The 17,815-nt window shown below is 41.6% G+C and overlaps 3 protein-coding genes across 5 annotated transcripts; 1 reads left to right on the top strand and 2 right to left on the bottom strand.

The window, feature by feature from the left end:
* Nucleotides 1–12: 12 nt before the first annotated feature.
* ahsg2 (alpha-2-HS-glycoprotein 2) lies at nt 13–2,470 on the bottom strand. Its single transcript, XM_026313856.1, has 7 exons — nt 2,221–2,470; nt 1,642–1,752; nt 1,436–1,517; nt 1,188–1,342; nt 982–1,077; nt 731–802; nt 13–642 (listed from the first exon to the last, which is right to left on the bottom strand). Exons 1-7 carry the CDS (start codon nt 2,416–2,418, stop codon nt 226–228), a joined length of 1,131 nt encoding a protein of 376 aa, XP_026169641.1. The 5' UTR covers nt 2,419–2,470; the 3' UTR covers nt 13–225.
* Nucleotides 2,471–5,529: 3,059 nt separating this feature from the next.
* Nucleotides 5,530–10,749, top strand: LOC113134916 (sentrin-specific protease 1-like). 3 transcript variants are annotated; one of them, XM_026314508.1, is made up of 10 exons: nt 5,530–5,703; nt 6,335–7,426; nt 7,525–7,630; nt 7,800–7,947; nt 8,030–8,077; nt 8,768–8,845; nt 9,019–9,156; nt 9,263–9,346; nt 9,590–9,640; nt 9,743–10,749. In XM_026314508.1, the coding sequence occupies exons 2-10, from the start codon at nt 6,586–6,588 to the stop codon at nt 9,857–9,859; spliced, it is 1,611 nt and encodes a 536-aa protein (XP_026170293.1). In that variant the 5' UTR covers nt 5,530–5,703; nt 6,335–6,585; the 3' UTR covers nt 9,860–10,749. The 3 variants fall into 3 exon arrangements, with proteins under 3 accessions (XP_026170293.1, XP_026170291.1, XP_026170290.1); XM_026314506.1 differs by having other exon boundaries at nt 5,530–6,141; XM_026314505.1 differs by having other exon boundaries at nt 5,530–6,211.
* Nucleotides 10,750–11,236: 487 nt separating this feature from the next.
* On the bottom strand, nt 11,237–17,560 carry LOC113134136 (protein crumbs homolog 1-like). Its single transcript, XM_026313375.1, has 8 exons — nt 17,503–17,560; nt 16,173–17,144; nt 14,247–14,797; nt 13,956–14,121; nt 12,173–13,088; nt 12,029–12,070; nt 11,797–11,919; nt 11,237–11,550 (listed from the first exon to the last, which is right to left on the bottom strand). The coding sequence occupies exons 1-8, from the start codon at nt 17,558–17,560 to the stop codon at nt 11,298–11,300; spliced, it is 3,081 nt and encodes a 1,026-aa protein (XP_026169160.1). The 3' UTR covers nt 11,237–11,297.
* Between the last annotated feature and the right edge of the window lie 255 nt (nt 17,561–17,815).

The raw sequence follows: 17,815 nt of genomic DNA, 5'->3' as shown, positions 1-17,815 counted from the left end.
TAAGAACACAAATTTCTTGAACTTGAAGATTTATTCAGCATTAAATTCAAATCTGTATCAATTGTACAGTTTTGCAATGCAACATTTTCACCCAATGGATTATTCCTAAACAGTAAATGTATTAGTGTAACACCTCACTAACACAGCGCTTGTAAATGTATCATTTAATGTTATGTTCGCACTAACAGCTGAAGGAAGCAAATATAGTCTATGAGAGGTGTTCACTTAGAAGAATCTGATCCTTCCTGGACACAGTTGCACTGGAGAAATTGGGTCTGCTTGAGCTGCAGGGGCAGGTTCAGCCATTATGGCAGCTACATCTCTCTTAAACCGCAAAGGAGGCATCTCCTTACTGGACGAATCAGAAGCTGAGGAAGAGTCAAGGGCTGCAGCAGCATCAACGACTGGTGCAGCATCAACAACTGGTGCAGCATCGACTGGTGCAGCATTAACAACTGCAGGGACGTTGGGTACAATTTCAGCAGACTCGTCTGATTCTGCAGACAGATGACTGTTTTGATCAGGGTTATGGAGAGCAGTCAGCTTATGGTGTTTCAGACCATGCTGGTGTGGCAGGCTCCCTCCATGTACGTGGATCACTCTTGGCAAGAATGTAGTGGTGTTGGCATCGACCACAGGCATCTGAAAAAATGCATGAATCAATGAAGGCTTAAAAATAATGGCTTCAATATAAATGTAAGATGTTAATGTATGAAAAACGCTGTTTTACCAGAGTGGAAAACATCTTGCAGTCTACATTGTGAGCAGCCCGAGAACCTTTGGCAGTGCAAATACCTTGTTTCTGGCAGAGGAAAGAAAAACAAAATTTTTACTAATTTCTGTTAATGTTGAAATATTTTCTATTGTCTTCTTAGATAAACTAAACATGAAAAAGTGTAAGAATTTAGAGAGAGACCATGTCATACTTTGAAAAAATGTGTTCTTCTTGTGGAAAACAAAATTTATCCTTTGTGTACTTACAGCATTGGGGTCACTCAGGGGCAAGCAGTTGCCATTAGTGCAATTAGCCTCAATTATGACATATTCTGCTGTATATGCTGGCCCACCAGACACAACCTGAAAAAAGGCACAGGGTAGTGTTAGTGTACTGACAGACAATGATTAAAATATGTTGGTGCAATAATACATGTCTAAAAAACAACTGAATTGATTTTGCTTAAGCCCACCTGTGATGACATTCTTCCAACTTCCAGAATAGTGTAAGTTTCATGCAGGGTATTGTTATTAAAGGTTGCCAGAGAAGCATGGACAAAGTCCAGCGCCGTAGTATCATTTAGGGAAAGTAGGGTATGGCAGCCCAGGCACAGGTCCTCTGTTGATTCTATATGTCACCAAGCAAAGAAGCATACCGTTTTTTGTGTAGGGTGACACACATGGCATTAACTTTACTGTGTTTGTGATCTAAAAGTTTTACCTTCTGTTTTACACTTAAATGCAACAACAGTGAAAGCTTCATTAACCCTCTTCAGCACCACATCACAGTCTCCTTCCACTGCCTGCAGACATAGAATCAGTCCAAACAGCATAATTTATTATTTTATGTTCTAAAAGTATGGTTACCTCTACATTTGGTTCAATTCCTGTAGCTCAAGTCTGGAAGAGTCTGTTATGCAATCTCACCGTCAGTATTTTGGGTCTGACTGTGCAGTTGGCAACAGGTGTGGGATCAAACACATGGCAGTCTGTCTCCAGCAGGTCAATTTCCAGAACAAATGTCTGCTCTCCGTTCGGCTACAATAAGGGTGCAAGGGTGCAGTGAAACAGTATTTATTTTTTATGGCCCATAGCGAACACAATTTGACAGACAAAATATTCTGGTGTCATGTTCTCCTGGATGAGCGTACATACAGAGCACAGCTGACATGTTGATTCTTAATCTTTTCTTCCATGCAAATGTTTTGAATACCCACTGTTTAATTTGGGTGCAGACAGCACACATTAACAAAATGGAACAGCAAAAAGAAACGTGTATTCAACAATATGTTTCTGACATTGTACACCTTTCCACAGTTTTTTGGGTTAATGCATAGTCACATTTTCCTGAAACTGTTCACATTTGAATATACCAAAGCATGTGATTCTATTGTCTAGTGGTGAAATACACCAAGACTTTTTTCCAGTGTAGTGCACAACCAATACCCACTGTAGCTATCTCTATGTCTTTGCCTACACCTGCACAACATCTACATGCTGACTTACGGAAGTTACGATCTTGATTTTCTCGATCCTGTTCAAATCATACTTGTATCCATGATTATGCTGGGCATTCAGGTAATCCCGAGCCACCAGAGCAATGTGTTCTACTTCAGGGTCATCGCACGGCGGCAAATCCACAGTGGTCTGAGACCATACCCCAACCAGTAGGCCCAGAACAACAAAAGTGCCAAGAGGATTCATTTCTGTGAGACGTAGGCCTCTGAGAGGAGAAGGTGTGAGGAGCAGAACTCATGCATCCTCTGGTATATATTCTGCACTTTAAACAGGAAACCAGATCCAAAATACACAACACGATCATCCCTCCTGTGTCCTGTGTCGGTCATAGGTCATCCTCTGCTTTAGGACGCCTTCCAAAACAAGTTGACTCTGACAATGGGGGGTGAAAATGAGTGAAACTTCACTAGTTTTTTGGCAAGAAATCTGTAAACACCTTCACTATCATTTTACAGCTGTCTCCAGAGATGACATGAATGTTTCTTGACAAAAACAAAAGAAATTCTGTGGAGCTCCATGGTAAAAAGCTGCATATTGCATAACCAGTGTCCACACAGACAAAGAGGATGTTTGCTGAGAGCGGGGCATAGTTGAGGGACATGGACACTCATGTCTGCTGCCCACATATTTGCTCTGTATTGAACCATCTGCACTATACACTAGTGTCATTGTGCCTCCCCAGGTCAGGACCAGACTACAGACAGACAGGCTACTAATGAGAGGATTGCAAAGTGCTTAAGCCTAACGTATGGAGCCTCAGTGATACTGTAATTTATTGTTATAAAATATATAACAATATATATATAACAATAAATTACAGTACCCAATGAGGTACTACTTAACATTTTTATAGTTTCTTGTACCATGTGTACTTGCATATCACTTTGATTTGCACTTGTTGTATTAGTTATGTTTTGTAAATAGAAGTTATTTGTGTACTCTGAAGGACATTCATGACTTATATGTTTGTTTGTGGTTCTAATTTTTCTTTGGTTTACTTTTCTGTTCTTCACAGCTTTTTAGGATTAGTTCACATTTCACTAGAAATTCTTGATGTCTTTGACAGAATATATAAAAGTTTCATCACACTAAGAAAGAAAGAAAGAAAGAACATTTCACAGTGATTTTTGTGGGTGATGAGTCAAAAAATCATGAACAATTAGTGAAAACTAATAGTCTTAATCTTTCCTCCTATTGCTCAACATCGCCTTATCTGCAAATTCATGGCGACATACGTAATATAATTAGCGTGTCCATGTGACTACCTGTCTCTTCATCTGCTTCCTAATGAAATACAAAGCAGCATCAGAAGCCTTTGCTGAATTCACACAGGTCACACAGGGATGTAGCAGACATACTGTCTGCTGCATTCACACAGGGAGTTGACAGACGTGAACCTTGACAGACATCACGTCTTCCCTCACACTGTTTACATCTTGTCACGAACACAGACACTTACTTGGGCACACTTGGGCAGATTGATCCAAATATCGTCAGTATCGATACCAGCGTTATCGGTATTGATCGATACTAGAGTGATGTGATCGATATTTACATTCAGTGCATTGCTCCCATTTCATCAAAGAGCAGACATGCTTTTGACCATGGTTGGACCATCATGAGCCTGTTGACTGCAAACATGACAGAGGTCATGAGGGCAAAGAGGAAGAGGAGCTGTGGAGCGCTGTGTGGCGTAACTTCAGTAAACGAACTGTGCTCTGTGTAACAAAACTGTTCATTAGTTAGTGCGGCCACACCACCATTTTTAATAAATACCACAAAAAGACAAAAAGAGAACTTTAAGCTGCAAAAGAAAGGAAGAGAGGAGGGAAATCCCTCCGACACAGACAGACCCAGACCCCAGGCACAGAGGACACTGGCAGGGAGCTGCATTCAGACTTCTTTTTTTCCTTTCGGCTGCTCCCTTCAGGGGTCGCCACAGTGAAACATCCACCTCCATTTAACCCTATCCTCTGTATCCTCCTCACCCACACCAACTATCCTCATGTCCTCCTCACTACATCCAAGAACCTCCTCTTTGGTCTTCCTCTAGGCCTCCTTCCTGGCATGTCCAAACCATCTCAATCTGGCTTCCCTGGCTTTTTCTCCAAAAAAGCACCACTCTAACGTACTTCTCTGTCACTCCAGACTTCCTCATACAAACCCACAGCTCCTCTCTCAGCACCCTGTCATACGCTTTTTCCAAATCAACAAAGACACAATGCAGCTCCTTCTGGCCTTCTCAGTACTTCTCCATCAGCATTCTCAAAGCAAATATTGCATCTGTGGTTCTCTTTCTTGGCATGAAACCATACTGCTGCTCACAAATGCTCACCTCTGACCTCAGCCTAGCCTCCACTACTCTTTCCCATAACTTCATTGTGTGACTCATCAGCTTTATTCCTCTGTAGAGGTGCCCATCTACTTCTCCTCCATTCCTCAGGCATCCTCTCACTCTCCAAGATCTTGTTAAGTAGCCCAGTCAAAAACTCTACTGCCACCTCTCCTAAACACTTCCATACCTCCACAGGTATGTCATCCGGACCAACTGCCTTTCCACTCTTCATCCTCTTCAACGCCTTCCTCACTTCATCCTTACCGATCTTTGCTACTTCCTGCTCCACAACAGTCACCTCTTCTACTCTGTGCTCTCTAACATTTTCCTCATTCATCAACTCTTCAAAGTATTCCTTCCATCTTTCCATCACACCTGTGGCACCTGTCAACACATTTCCATCCCTGTCCTTGATCACCCTAACCTGCTGCACATCCTTCCCATCTCTGTCTCTCTGCCTCGCCAACCTGTACAAATCCACCTCTCCCTCCTTAGTGTCCAACCTACCATACAAATTGTACAAAAATTGTATAAACATACAAATATCATACAAATACAAAAGCTGTATTCAGACATGATGGTGAAAATAACATTTTAGTCATATCGGATATTCTTCAGCAGCATATTGCTGCCATCAGAAGAAAAACAATCCTGCCTGTATCTAGTTTCAAGGAATAAAGTTCTCATTTTAACAAAGAAATGCAGTTCATGACTGGAATTCTTAAAAAAGAAGCTTCTTATTTGCTTGCCATTAAATACTTATTATCATTGTGTGGTCATGTAAACCTATTCAGATAATGATGAAGGTATTGATGATGCATTCACTGAATAAATTATGACACAACACTGAGTAAAAAGTATCGGTATAGTATCGGCGATTGTAGTCCTCCATTGACTTGGTATCTGATCGATACAGTTTTCGGTATCGCTCACCCCAACAGTGACGCATTTAACATGCGACGGCCTCAGCGTGCGACAGATTGTATACATGATGCTAAATGCGCTGCTGGTGGAGCGGGTTGGAAAATACGTATCGTGGCCAGTATTAAGGAAAAAACATCTGAAGGGGGTAGAGCATTATCAGACAGGAGTTAGTTCCGCTCCGTGGTTTCAGCGAGGCAGACGAGGCGGTGGCGGTAAGGCAGAGAGGTCGTGGCTGAGTTAGCATTAGCATGTTCAATACACCCAGCTATGGCAGCTAAGTTAGCAAAGGGGTCTGTGCTTGGAAACACGTGTCAAGAAGATGTGAACCTAGGCAGGCCAGCACCGTGAGCCCTGTGTGGTCTGACAGGCTGTGGGAAATCAAATATTACTCATAGTCTGTTAACATTAATATTCATGCGACTGCCCTTTGCCTTTAAAGCAGCACCAGTCCACCCTTTTACATCCACACACACAGTTTGGCGTCTTCCCACAGCTCCTGCTGGGGTTTAGGCTCAGGCTCAGGCTCAGGGTCAGTGTCAGTGTCACTTCATGTGATCCCAGACCGACTCCACGACATGGAGCTTAGCCTTCTGTGAGAGCCAGACCATCTACTGTAGGACTCTTTGTTACTCAGGTCTCAGGTGTTGGCTGTAAGTTTGGGGTTGTTGTATTGATCATATTCCTCCTCCTGTGTGGGAAGTACCGAAGATATTAACTGGAGTAATTGTATTTCGTTACAATCCACCACTGCCTACTTAAGTGCTGTATTGTATCGTTCATAGCATTATTTATTGGGCCGACTGTTACATGATGCATGTTATAACATATTCATTCTTATTGCAGCAAATCAAAGTGTGGGTGACCAACACTACCATGTGCCTTTCTGCTTAAAGTCTGCACTGGTCCAGCTTGGAGAAGTCGATGTGGGAAAGTTGCACCTGAAAGAGTCATTGGAGAGTGAACCATGGCATGAAAACTGAGGATCTCCCTGTCACGACAAAAAGACAATATAAGATCTATGTTTAGCACTGTTGCATTTGAGCTGTTTGATTCAAACCTACCCTTCGCACAGCTGAAAGGATAACCACAACTCCATGGTCTCATGTGACTGTTCATTGTTCGCTCTAATCAGTTTCTCCCAGATGCATCGAACACAGAGCCACCAGAGCAAAGCAAAATGCCTCAGGAGGAGGAAGGAATTTATGTCTTCTGTCACCGGAGTTTCTCATCTGTCCAGGAGAGCGAAGAGACGCTTGTATTGTAAATTACAGCTTTGGATGTGGAGGAAGCGGAGAGAAAAATGCTATTTTGGGTTTTTCAGAGCCAAGAAACAAGCTGGTGGCCCCTACCTCAGTTTAAAGACACAATCACAGAAAAATAAAAGGAAAGTTTCTGCATGCCGCACATTAAAACTGGAAAATTTGCAGTCTGGAACATCAGTTGTTGCCTCGCCACTTGGTTGTGGCACTGAAGCTTCAGATGGCATGTTGAGAGGCCAGAATTGCCTACTGAAGCCAGTCGAATCTACTGCTTTGTCTCAATCGATCACTGCTTCCAGCTCTTTGCAGAACCAGGTCACAGATTCAAATGTTACTGCAGCTGTGGTCAGTCAAACCACACCAACAGAGACAGCGCCGTCTCAAAGGACAGACGCCTTTCTACAATTCTGTGAAACTGTAGATCCATCAAAACTTTCTGACACTGTCCACCCCTTGCTGAGAACAGACAGTGATGCATGTGTGGGGGTTGCACAGTTTAAGGTCCCAAGGACAATGATAACACCTCAAAGGCTTGAAGTCGACAACCCATCAGGACAACTCACTGCTGTCACTCCAGGTCAGGATCAGGCTCCAAACAGAGGTGCTGATGAGAGAATCACCAGTAAGAAATCTCAAGCTGATGTCAGCCTTAGAGCACTGGCTAAAGACATCCATGGTAGATACAATTTTATCTTTTTTCATCTTTATATTTGCTGTACATTTCAATTTTTTACAATTTTTTTTTTAGATGGCAGTGTTTTCATGTTTTTCTAGAATTCCTTGATGACTTCTACAGAATATATGGAAGTTTCATCCCACTACAAAAGAGCGATGTGTTGAAATACTTGAAGAGGAGGTTTAACACTGATTTCAGTGACAGGTAAATCTTCGCCAGAAATTTCGAACCAGCTGTCTTTCACTTTGAGTCGCTTTGAATACTTCTTTAGTTGTAACTTTTTAAAGTTTATATGTTTGTAGGTGGAGCATTTGCTGTGGTTTTATTCCTAGACTAATAGTTTTTGTTTTTTTTGTTTTTTTTACCGGTGCAGTAAGAATGTAATATTCTCAGAAGTTACCAAATACCGAACTGTGATCGTTCAGAAACCTGTTCCCTCTTTCCGGGTGGTTTACAAGAAACACACGCTGACGCTGGAGGATTTGTCAACGCTTGCAGATCAGAACTGGCTCAATGACCAGGTTCTCATCTAACACATCAAGAATTTCAGATTTTCCTGCAGATTTTAAACATAATATTTACATTTTTTTGTTTCTTCTTAAGGTCATGAACATGTATGGAGAACTGATTATGGAATCTGCCCATCAGAGGGTAAGCTAATGCTCTCTAAATAGCCTAAGTATTGCATGTCTTTTTTAGTACTTAGTATAATCATAACACCAGGAATAGTTAGACATTTTTGGGAGATAAACCTTTTTGCTTCCTTGACAAGAGTCAGATGAGACGGTTGGTGCCACTCCTATCACTGTACATTAAACATGAAACCACTGCACAGGTCATTTGACTTAGCTGAGCATATGGACTGGACAGAGGGGAAAGGGGTAGCCTGAGTATGTCCAAGTTAAAAGAAAATCTGTCTATCAGCACCTTTTAAGATGGATAATTATTGTTTGTTAAATTTCTATAATAAACAAGTGTAAGGGCAAAAATTAGTTTTGCAGTTTTTGTCAGGCACACTGGCTTCGTTGAGTCTTCGTTGAGGCTGCATATTGCTCAAATTGTGGAAATATTCCTTTAATCAGTCACAATACTGGTCTGTAAGCTACACTGTGTCGAAATCAGAATTGTCCTATTTCTTGAACTCTGCCTTTACAGTAGTTAAAGAACCTTAATCCAGTTTTGCAAGTGCAGTCGGGCCCAGGTTTGTATATGTGTGTCCATGTATCAGAAGCTGACTGATTTATTTGTAATGCCATTCACAAACATTAAGCGATCCTACACAGACCTCAATCCAATTTGTTTGGTTTTACAACTGTAATCTCCCTTTGTGTTCACTCCTAGGTCCATTTTCTCAACAGCTTCTTCCACAGGCAGCTCATGACCAAAGGATATGATGGTGTTAAGAGGTGGACAAAGCAGGTTAGATCTAACAAGGAAGACATTAAGTCCTTACGATCAAATTATTATGAGATGAATTTATTCAATAATAATAATGTATTATTTATTCATTTATTTCTTTGAGGTTGATTTAAGATATTAAAAGACAACAGAAAATAAGAGTAAATGGATTTGACCTCATCTTTTTTGGACAGGTGGATTTGTTTTCTAAGAGTTTGCTTTTGGTGCCCGTCCACTTGGAGGTTCACTGGTGTCTGGTGATTGCTGACTTTGTCAAAAAGAAGATCTGCCTGTATGACTCTCAAGGGAATGCACTCCAAAAGGTTGCAAGGGTAATAACAGATTTCATTCATATATTGTCCCTTTTGAAGTTAGACTTGAAGTAATCGTCAGTCCTTATCAGCTGTTTTGTTTTCATTCATGTTTTGCTTAATATAGAACATCCAGAAATACCTGATGACAGAAGCAAAGGAGAAGCAGAAAACAGCTTTTGAAAATGGTTGGACAGTGTCATTTGACGAGGTATGAGGTCGTTGATATTTGATACATGGGCCAGGTCCTGTTCAGTCAATCAGACTGTTGTCTAAGAATTTAGTAGTTGAATAAGAGTTAAGAGGAGTATTTTAGCCTGATATCATTACTTAAGTCACAAAAACCAGAGCCTGATGTCAGATGCCACATGCAGGCTTAAACCATCACTTGCTGGAGTTTCACCTAACACGTTCACTTATGTGAAGTCTTGTCTCCCCCTGCTGTTTTTCACAGAAAATCCCCCAACAGACCAATGAAAATGACTGTGGAGTGTTTGTCTTGGAGGTACCCAACATACTTTGCAAGCTTTATTTGCATTATTATTATTATTGTGTCTGATTTGTCTTCGCTTGCTGCATTGTCCCTCTGTCTTGTTCTGCTTTTCAGTATTCCAGGCGCCTTGCTTTAGCAGAACCTCTGCAGTTTTCACAGGGGGACATACCAAAGATACGTAAGAGGATCTACAAAGAACTCTGTGACTGTAAGCTCCATGAAGAGGGCTGACAAGTGTCTTATTGTTGTATGTGCAGTATGTATGTGTCTGATTTCGGTATTCAGCAGTCCATACCTTGTGCAGGGCTTCACTGCCAGCTCTGCAACAGACTTACAGCACTGAGTGCATAAGGCTGACCCCAATGGAATAGTGTCAGTCTTGTATCAGGTACACTGTTCTTGCTAAAATCACTGTATTTATATGACCAATATTTAATCAGGCATGTTATTTAAGAAATTAGTGTTGGTTTGACACATTTACAGTAGACCAGTAGAGCCTTACTGAAATGAATTTAACATGTCATGGTTCATGTGTTATCTACTCCTAGAATATTCGTATACCCTATTTGCACCTTATTTGTTTAAGATGGCCTGGATTGCCAGTGCCACAAAGCTGGGTATTAGCTCTGTGAAACCTCCATTTTCCCATCTGGTTATGGTCCATGAATGATGTGTTTAATGTAACATCAAATTAACCAGCGATACTGCAGGTAAATTTATTTATAACAACAAAAAATATTATGAAGCTGGAGAAACATAAAAAAATCCACATTTGTCATATGACATTATGGATAAACTGTAAAAAAAAAAAAAAAAAAAACACGCAGGGAAGAGTTTTTTTTTTTTGTTTTTTTTTTGTTCTAACAGTTCTCAATATGTGATGCGCATAAGTTTCAGTAATATCAGACTGTTTCTGTTACCCATGCAGAAAGGAGGAGAGAAGTAGTTAATATCATATATAGTGATGTCTGCTATGGTCACTTTCACTGGTCTGTCTGATTTATAATCTTGGGTTGAATGATCAACGAGATAGTTGTTGAACTAGAATCAATGTCCTAATTATTTTTGTTTGTTTGAAATATGACCATAGGTTTTAAATAAAAGCAGACTGTTTCCAAACATTTCAAGTTTATTTTATGTATTCATCTTACAGATCGGTTACTACCACTAAGTCAGTGGGTCCCTGAATAATGATAAAGCAGACACTGATTAGAAAACCATATATCAGAGAAAAGCTAGAAAATTTAAGGCACAAGAAGAACTCTCTAATGTACTTTCTCAGTATGAGAACCAGGAAAAATGTATCAATATACTGTAATCAATATAGTGCAATATGTAATATTGATTGCCAAGTAAATGCTCACAACAAACACAATTCTAACACTGATGTCAGTGCACTAGATATAATGAAATACAGTTTTACCCATAATCTGTATTAATTGCCTCCATGTCTTTTGGTCGTCTCAATTTGCTCCCATATAGAGCTGTGACACAGTACAGTGAAAGCTTAACTCAGTAAGAGATGCTGTGTCTGTCCCTTCCTCCTATACATTGTTAAGGGGAGGCTGCTATACATTTTCTGCTAACTGGATGCATGAATTTGGGGTACTAAAATGGATACTTTGTTCTGTAAACTTGACCTGTAGTCCAGTTTTATCGAAGCTGCGGCCTAACCGTTGACATGGAATCCCCACTCGATTTCCGGTTCATCATCGAGGCGTATCACAAGGTAAGACACCAGCTGGAAGAGGTTCTGCCACAGGCCCAGGAAGAGGTACAAGTAGAAGTCGCTGATGTCTACTTGGCAGTGCATGCCTGAGTAGTTCATATCACACACGCACTCAAACCTGTTCACATAGTTGACACAGAAGCCTCCGTTCATGCACGGGTCAGAGGCACATTCATCCACATCCTTCTCGCACCTGGAAGGAAGAATAAGAACCAAAACCTGAAAAAACACTAAATCTGCAACTTCAAATTTCATACAACATATCTGCAATCTGGATTTTTGGGTATCTTTAATGACATTTAAATCATTTTAGGATACACAGATATTGTAAATATCTGAATGGCCCTGCCTGGATATCTAGTGACCACATGTGGTATTATGTCCTGATCTCCAGTGTGAGAAACCCCAGACTTGATGCATTTCTCTATGTGTGTCTCACCATTGTCCTGTGAAACCAGGCAGGCAGTAACAGGTGTTGTTGGCTTCAGAGCAGTTCCCTCCATTAAAGCAGCTGTAGTTCCATCTTGTTCCCACACATGTGGTTGCAGGCAAGTGAGGAAGTCTTAAGAACAGCAAAAGAACCCAAGAAAATGTCACTGCCTTTCAGTTTGCCACCTGCGGATTTAATACTGACTAGGTTTGTTTTCAGTATTCTACAATAAATCACTTACGGATTGGTCTCAATGTACCATGGAATTTCTTGAATTTTCTCACTGTAAGAGACAGATTGGTACTGTAAGTCAGTACAACATGTTATGGGTGTGTGCTACTGTAACTTCGGAGTCACTGAGATGTTAGTAAACTGTTGAACTTACCTGCAGTAGTGGCCTGTCATATTTTGAGGGCAGAGGCATGAGTAGCTCAGGAAGCCTTTTAGGCATGTGGCACCATTGCTGCAATTGTTGTTTTCACACATATCGACTTCTACCTCACACTGTTCACCACTGTATCCCCACTCACACAGACACTTGAATCCCCCAGGCCGGCTGATGCAGTTGCCGTAGATGCAGGGGCTGGAGACGCAGGTGTCTGTCATGTCTTGACACTGCGGCCCAGTCCAGTCAGAGGGACACGTGCAGTGATGCAGGTCAAACAGGTCTTCACACACACCCTTGTTCAGACAAGGGTTGGGTACACACACACTGGCTCCCCAGCAGCCGTACTGCAGGGTAGTGTTGCTATTTATCCTCACAAACTGCTCCTCCTGAGGTCTGGGGAGATTCAACTCCATATCGAGGAGGAAAGGGAGAAGGAGGCCTCCAATTGCCATAGAACCCAAGCAGCCAGACAGTTCAACTCCAGCATCTAGGCTCATTCCCCCCAGGAAGATGTCTGCTCTCCTAAGAAAATCCAGATCCCCTGCAGCTGTATCAGACACGCTTAGCTCGTTCATGCTTCTGTCCACAGTCATGATCCACCTGGACTTTGGAAATGTCTGGTTCTCCATAATGATCTCCACAGTGTGCCACTCTCCATTACTGACTGGACTCTGGCTTTGAACTGTGACTTTGGGGGAATTTTTGTCAGCCCCAGCCTGGAGCTCCATGACCAAATGAGAGTCCTGGAGGGAGACAGTCAGGTAATCTAAGTCTTTTTGTGCATGCAGTAAGGTGGCAGTTGACTGTCTTGTACGGAAGCTGAGGGAGACACTGGTGAGACTTCGTTTGATTTTTTCGTTGCTCCGGTAGTGCAAAACGCTGCTTTCATCCCGAAATGTGACATTAGACAAACCTGAAATGCAGATATGGAAGAATCTTAATGTAACTGGAATAAAATGTTACTATTTATTGTTGTTTTCCCAGTCATCTTTTATTTATTATTATGTATTCCAGTGCCAAAATATAATGTCCATATTATACGTGTCCCTGCTCAACATCAATATTACAAGCCTATTTCACCTGACAGCACCTAGCAGAAGTGTGCTTTGTTGCGTGTGTAATATTTAAGTATTGTTTGTTCCTCATTGGTGCATGGAGGTGTGTGATCTGAGCTCAACCCACTTCAAAATAGTGGAAAATCAAGGACAAAAATACAAATACTGGAATCTTTTTTTGTGAGACAAGCAAAACGTTAGGAAAAAAAAAAGACAAGATGAATACAATGTGACCTTCCACAATGTCTTGGGCTGGCTACTCTGGATCAACAGCTCCCTTCTTCTCTTTGTGAACATGTGACGTCTCTAGAAAGACGTGTCATCATGAACTCCTGCAGGCCTGTGGCAGCAGACTTAATCTGACCGGGGATTATAACGTCTAGGAGGAGTCTTATGAAGGAGTCCTATGCCTCAACTGCACTCTCCTTCTGAAATCAGCCACATTGTAATTTATTGAGTTTTGCTGCTATGAGTACCCTGAAGGGGCCACACACAGCAGACAGTTCCTTCAGTGGATGGAAACTCAAGAATTACAATAAAAGTCTTACATGTTGTTATGCATCTTTTTCTCTAAGGAAAGATTTTTATGCGTCACAGATAGGAGTAGCCATTCTTAGAGAGTCTAAAACCTTTTTTAACCCACAGCAAAGTATGCTAAAAGATGTTCCACGGTGTTCTTTCTAAGACAGAAATAATGCAACATGTTCTTATCTCAGGATGCTCACACTCAAACCCCTGAGAGTGGGGCTGACAAATGGCAGTGGCAGGGCAGGGAGACAGCTCACACCATTTCACCTCCTCACAGCGCTGGCCTGCAGTGTTAGGGGGGCAGTTACAGATGAAGTCATCCCACATGGAGTAACACACTCCCCCGTTTAGACATGGGTTGACCTTATAAAGAGAAAACAGTCAGACAACAACCCTGTGAGCTCTAAAATGTCCTTTCTTCTGTTAGTACAGATAAGGAATAAAACACAGGATGATATAATGGACATGACAGCTTTAATATGACTCACAGCACAAGTGTTGTCACTGCTGCATCCTCGTGCAACATTGATGAGTCGCTCCAGGCTGTAAGAGTCCACCTGTGTTGCTATGGGATAAAACTGTAGCCGTTTGCTGTTAATCCTCAGATCCTGGATACATCCCTTAAAATTGCCACCAAACAAAATAGAGGCCCTTGAGTCCGGTAGTCCCCCAACAAAAACCAGATCTCCAGGATGGGTTTTGATGTGCCTTATGGACATGGAGCCCTGGCTCTGGGCTGACTGAAACAACTTTGCTATCTTACCTTCCAGCTTCACAGTCACAAGATGGAAATGGCCATCATTGACAGCAGCGCGACCAACAAAGGTCTCAAAGTTGTTGACCTGAACTTGGACCATGCCTTGTTCCAGCAACAGGCGAAGGTACTGACTAGTGGTGTTGGCCAGAATAAGGAGCAGGCCACTGGACCTTCTGGTACGAATGAACATGGACACAGTCAGAGTATCACCTGGGTCATCGTCCAGTGAGAAGACAGCAAAACTCTCCAAATTTTTTTTTCCAAACCTTGCAGTGACATACTCTGTATAGGTACAGGGAAAAAGAGAGAAAGCCGTGGAAATGTGACAACAAGAACATCTTAAAGAAATATTATAACATTTTAGAAAAAATTCAAATTTGCATGTTTTAAATTTTTTTTAAAACAAGGAATTAGATGTAAAATTTAAAAATAAATGAATGACTGTCTATTAAATATGGAGCCAGCAGTCAGTTATCTTATCTTAGATTAAAGGTTGAAAACAGATGCAAACATTTTGTAAAAAGGGCAAACAGAGTCTGTACAAAACTAAGAAGACAAAACATCTCTAAAGCTCAATAATTAACAGGTCACACCAAACATGTTTAACCTGAACAAAAAGTACACAAATGACAGTTCACCATGCTGTTATGTACTGGACTATTCCTTGGCTGGCAGCCGTTACTGCCAAGTATCTCTGCTGGTTTTGTGCAACTTCTCAGAACCAAGAAGTAGTCAAACAGCAACGCTTCCTTTTTATTAACGTATGAATCAAATGAGATATAATGTGCTAAAAAAAAATAAGTAAATGAGCTTAGGTATCCAGCTGCCTTCTGTTTCCAGTCCTCATGCTAAGCTAACTGGGGACTGGCTACAGCTGTTTAATGAACAGATTGGAGAGTGATATCTTCTGTTTTAGCTCTCCACCTAACAGCACATTTACAAAAACATCCAAATATTTATTTAAGTGAATGCAATATTTGGCTCTTGCGCAAGTATCTGTGTTATTGTCCATATGCTATTCATTCCAACATTACCTTGACAGGGCAAAGTGCTCTCTGTTCAGTGAAAAGAATTTTGCTCAAGATGCCAAACAACAAAAACGGCTCAGCATCATGTGACTTATAAGTGATTTGACAAGGTGAAGGTGTTCCAGGTCAGCTCTTGAAACTCACGTTTTTTTAATCCTTGGCCCAGGGGTTGCTGAATGCCTCCTTACTGCATGACTCTGAACTCTGTGCTATTTCTACTGGCTGTCTAAGCTCCTTTAAAGTCTGCAGACTATCTTTATCACTCTTTAGCGTGACTCATAGCTAACCATTGAGATCTCTGCAGTGACGTGACTGAGGCTAAACTTGAATCAGCACCAGTGCCTGTTTTTAAACCGTAGATGTCATAACTTCACTAGTTTAAAAGTAAAACATCAAGGAGTATAAGGATAGAAGCAGTTGTGGTTCCTCCTCAGAACAAAAAAAGGCTTTTGCTTCTCCTTGTTTTATTTATTTGTGTACACTATGTGCACAGAACTGAGTTTGCACGGTGAGATTTCTGGGACAATTAGGAAGAAAAATTTCTAAACGCATAAAGTGAACTGAAGATGTGAATTTATTTTGTGACATGTAATGTGAAATGAAATGCAGTGTCTGTGTGTATGTCTTACCCTCTTCACAGGTATTTCCCTCATACGGCCTATGACACTCACACATGTAGCTCCTCCAGCCCTGACTCACACACCGTCCTCGGTTCTGACATGGGCTGTCATCGCACTTGTCTTGGTCACTGCATCCCACAACAAGGTTTGCCTGTGCATCTGAATTATCTGGTGCTGTAACAGGCAACACCAGATGTGAATCCACAAAAATATCTCTGAAGCAGCCCAGAAAAGCTGGTGGATAGTTTGATTCATTCGCTGCTCTGCCCAAACTCCAGCTGCTGCTGAATGCTCCCATGAAGAGGCTTTGACGAACTGTTCCTGCCTTGGGGAGAGCAGAGGCTTGTTCAAGCAGATGGACTTCAGTGTTGGAGCCTCTAGTGCAGCTTTCTTCAGTACAGAGGAGTCTAATGAGGCTGACCACACCGCCCAGAGAAGCTGCCACTGTATGCCACTTATCATTGGACAAATACCCTGGGAGCTCTTGCACCAGCGTGCTGGAGCCTTGTCCTCTCAGACTGCGGAGGCAGAGATGCCCGTCCATCAGCTCGATGCTGAGGAGCAGGTCGTCCACTCTGCGCTGCAGGAGGGTGCCAACGGGTCTTCCTGTCCTGAAGCTGAATGTGACATTAAGCGGAGCCTCTGGGTCTAGAAGCTGTGTCTCTATATACATGAACCCCCTAGACTCAAATGAGAAGACGGTGGGTGTCTGGCATTTGGGCCCTGTGAAGCCAGCAGGGCAGATGCATGTGTAAGTGTGCTGATCATTCACAAGTAAGGGAGAGCATATTCCTCCATTCTCACACTGGTTGTCGTCACAGCCTGAGAGTGCAATTGTGCAGGTCTCCCCTCCATACAGGTGCCCATTTTGGTTCTGTTGGGAGCAAAGGCATTTAAATCCTCCATTGTGGCTCTCACATACACCACCATTTTTGCATGGCTGCTGTTCACATCCACCAATGTCCTCACTGGACAAAGTGCCTGGAGAGACATGTCTATGTAAGTATGAGCTTAAAACAAAGAGATGAGAAACAAACAAAAATAGTACTACTCAAATGTCCTAATTTAGAATGAACACATCTAAAAACGTATTTGCTTTATAAATATGAAATAAAAGTAGAATTTAAAGTAACTGTACAAACTTAAGTTCTAAATTAACTAAACACTTACTGAGCATATCACCACTACTTTCAAATATGACACTGGTCATGTAAGGTAACAATAAGAGAAATGATATAGATTAATACGCTACTAACACTCTTCTCCCGATAAGATATAATAAACATTTGCAAATAATATTCATTTCTGCTTAAAGCACACAGATTTATCCAAACACTACCTCCATAAAGCGTCCATAACATCCACACGTGCACGGTGTATCTTGAGATCATCCTCATCAAGTCCTCCAAATTATTAGATATTTGAAAATATTTTCATTTTATGTCAAAGGCAGGTGGAGAATACTTGTATGAGCAGCTCTGTCTGCAGCTCTGCTCCTCCATGCATGTATGGGTTCAGTGAAACACTTGGAGAGCAGCAAGCCAGATAGGATTAAGCTAATGCACTTACAATGTCTTACACATTAAATGTGTTGGTGTAAGGAGGGATTCATCTTGGAGGTTAATTTGAGCAACTCTAAACACTTTCCTTAG

Source organism: Mastacembelus armatus, chromosome 17, assembly GCF_900324485.2.
Source record: "Mastacembelus armatus chromosome 17, fMasArm1.2, whole genome shotgun sequence".
Lineage (NCBI taxonomy): Eukaryota > Metazoa > Chordata > Actinopteri > Synbranchiformes > Mastacembelidae > Mastacembelus > Mastacembelus armatus.
This window is presented reverse-complemented; position numbering and strand designations above follow the sequence as displayed.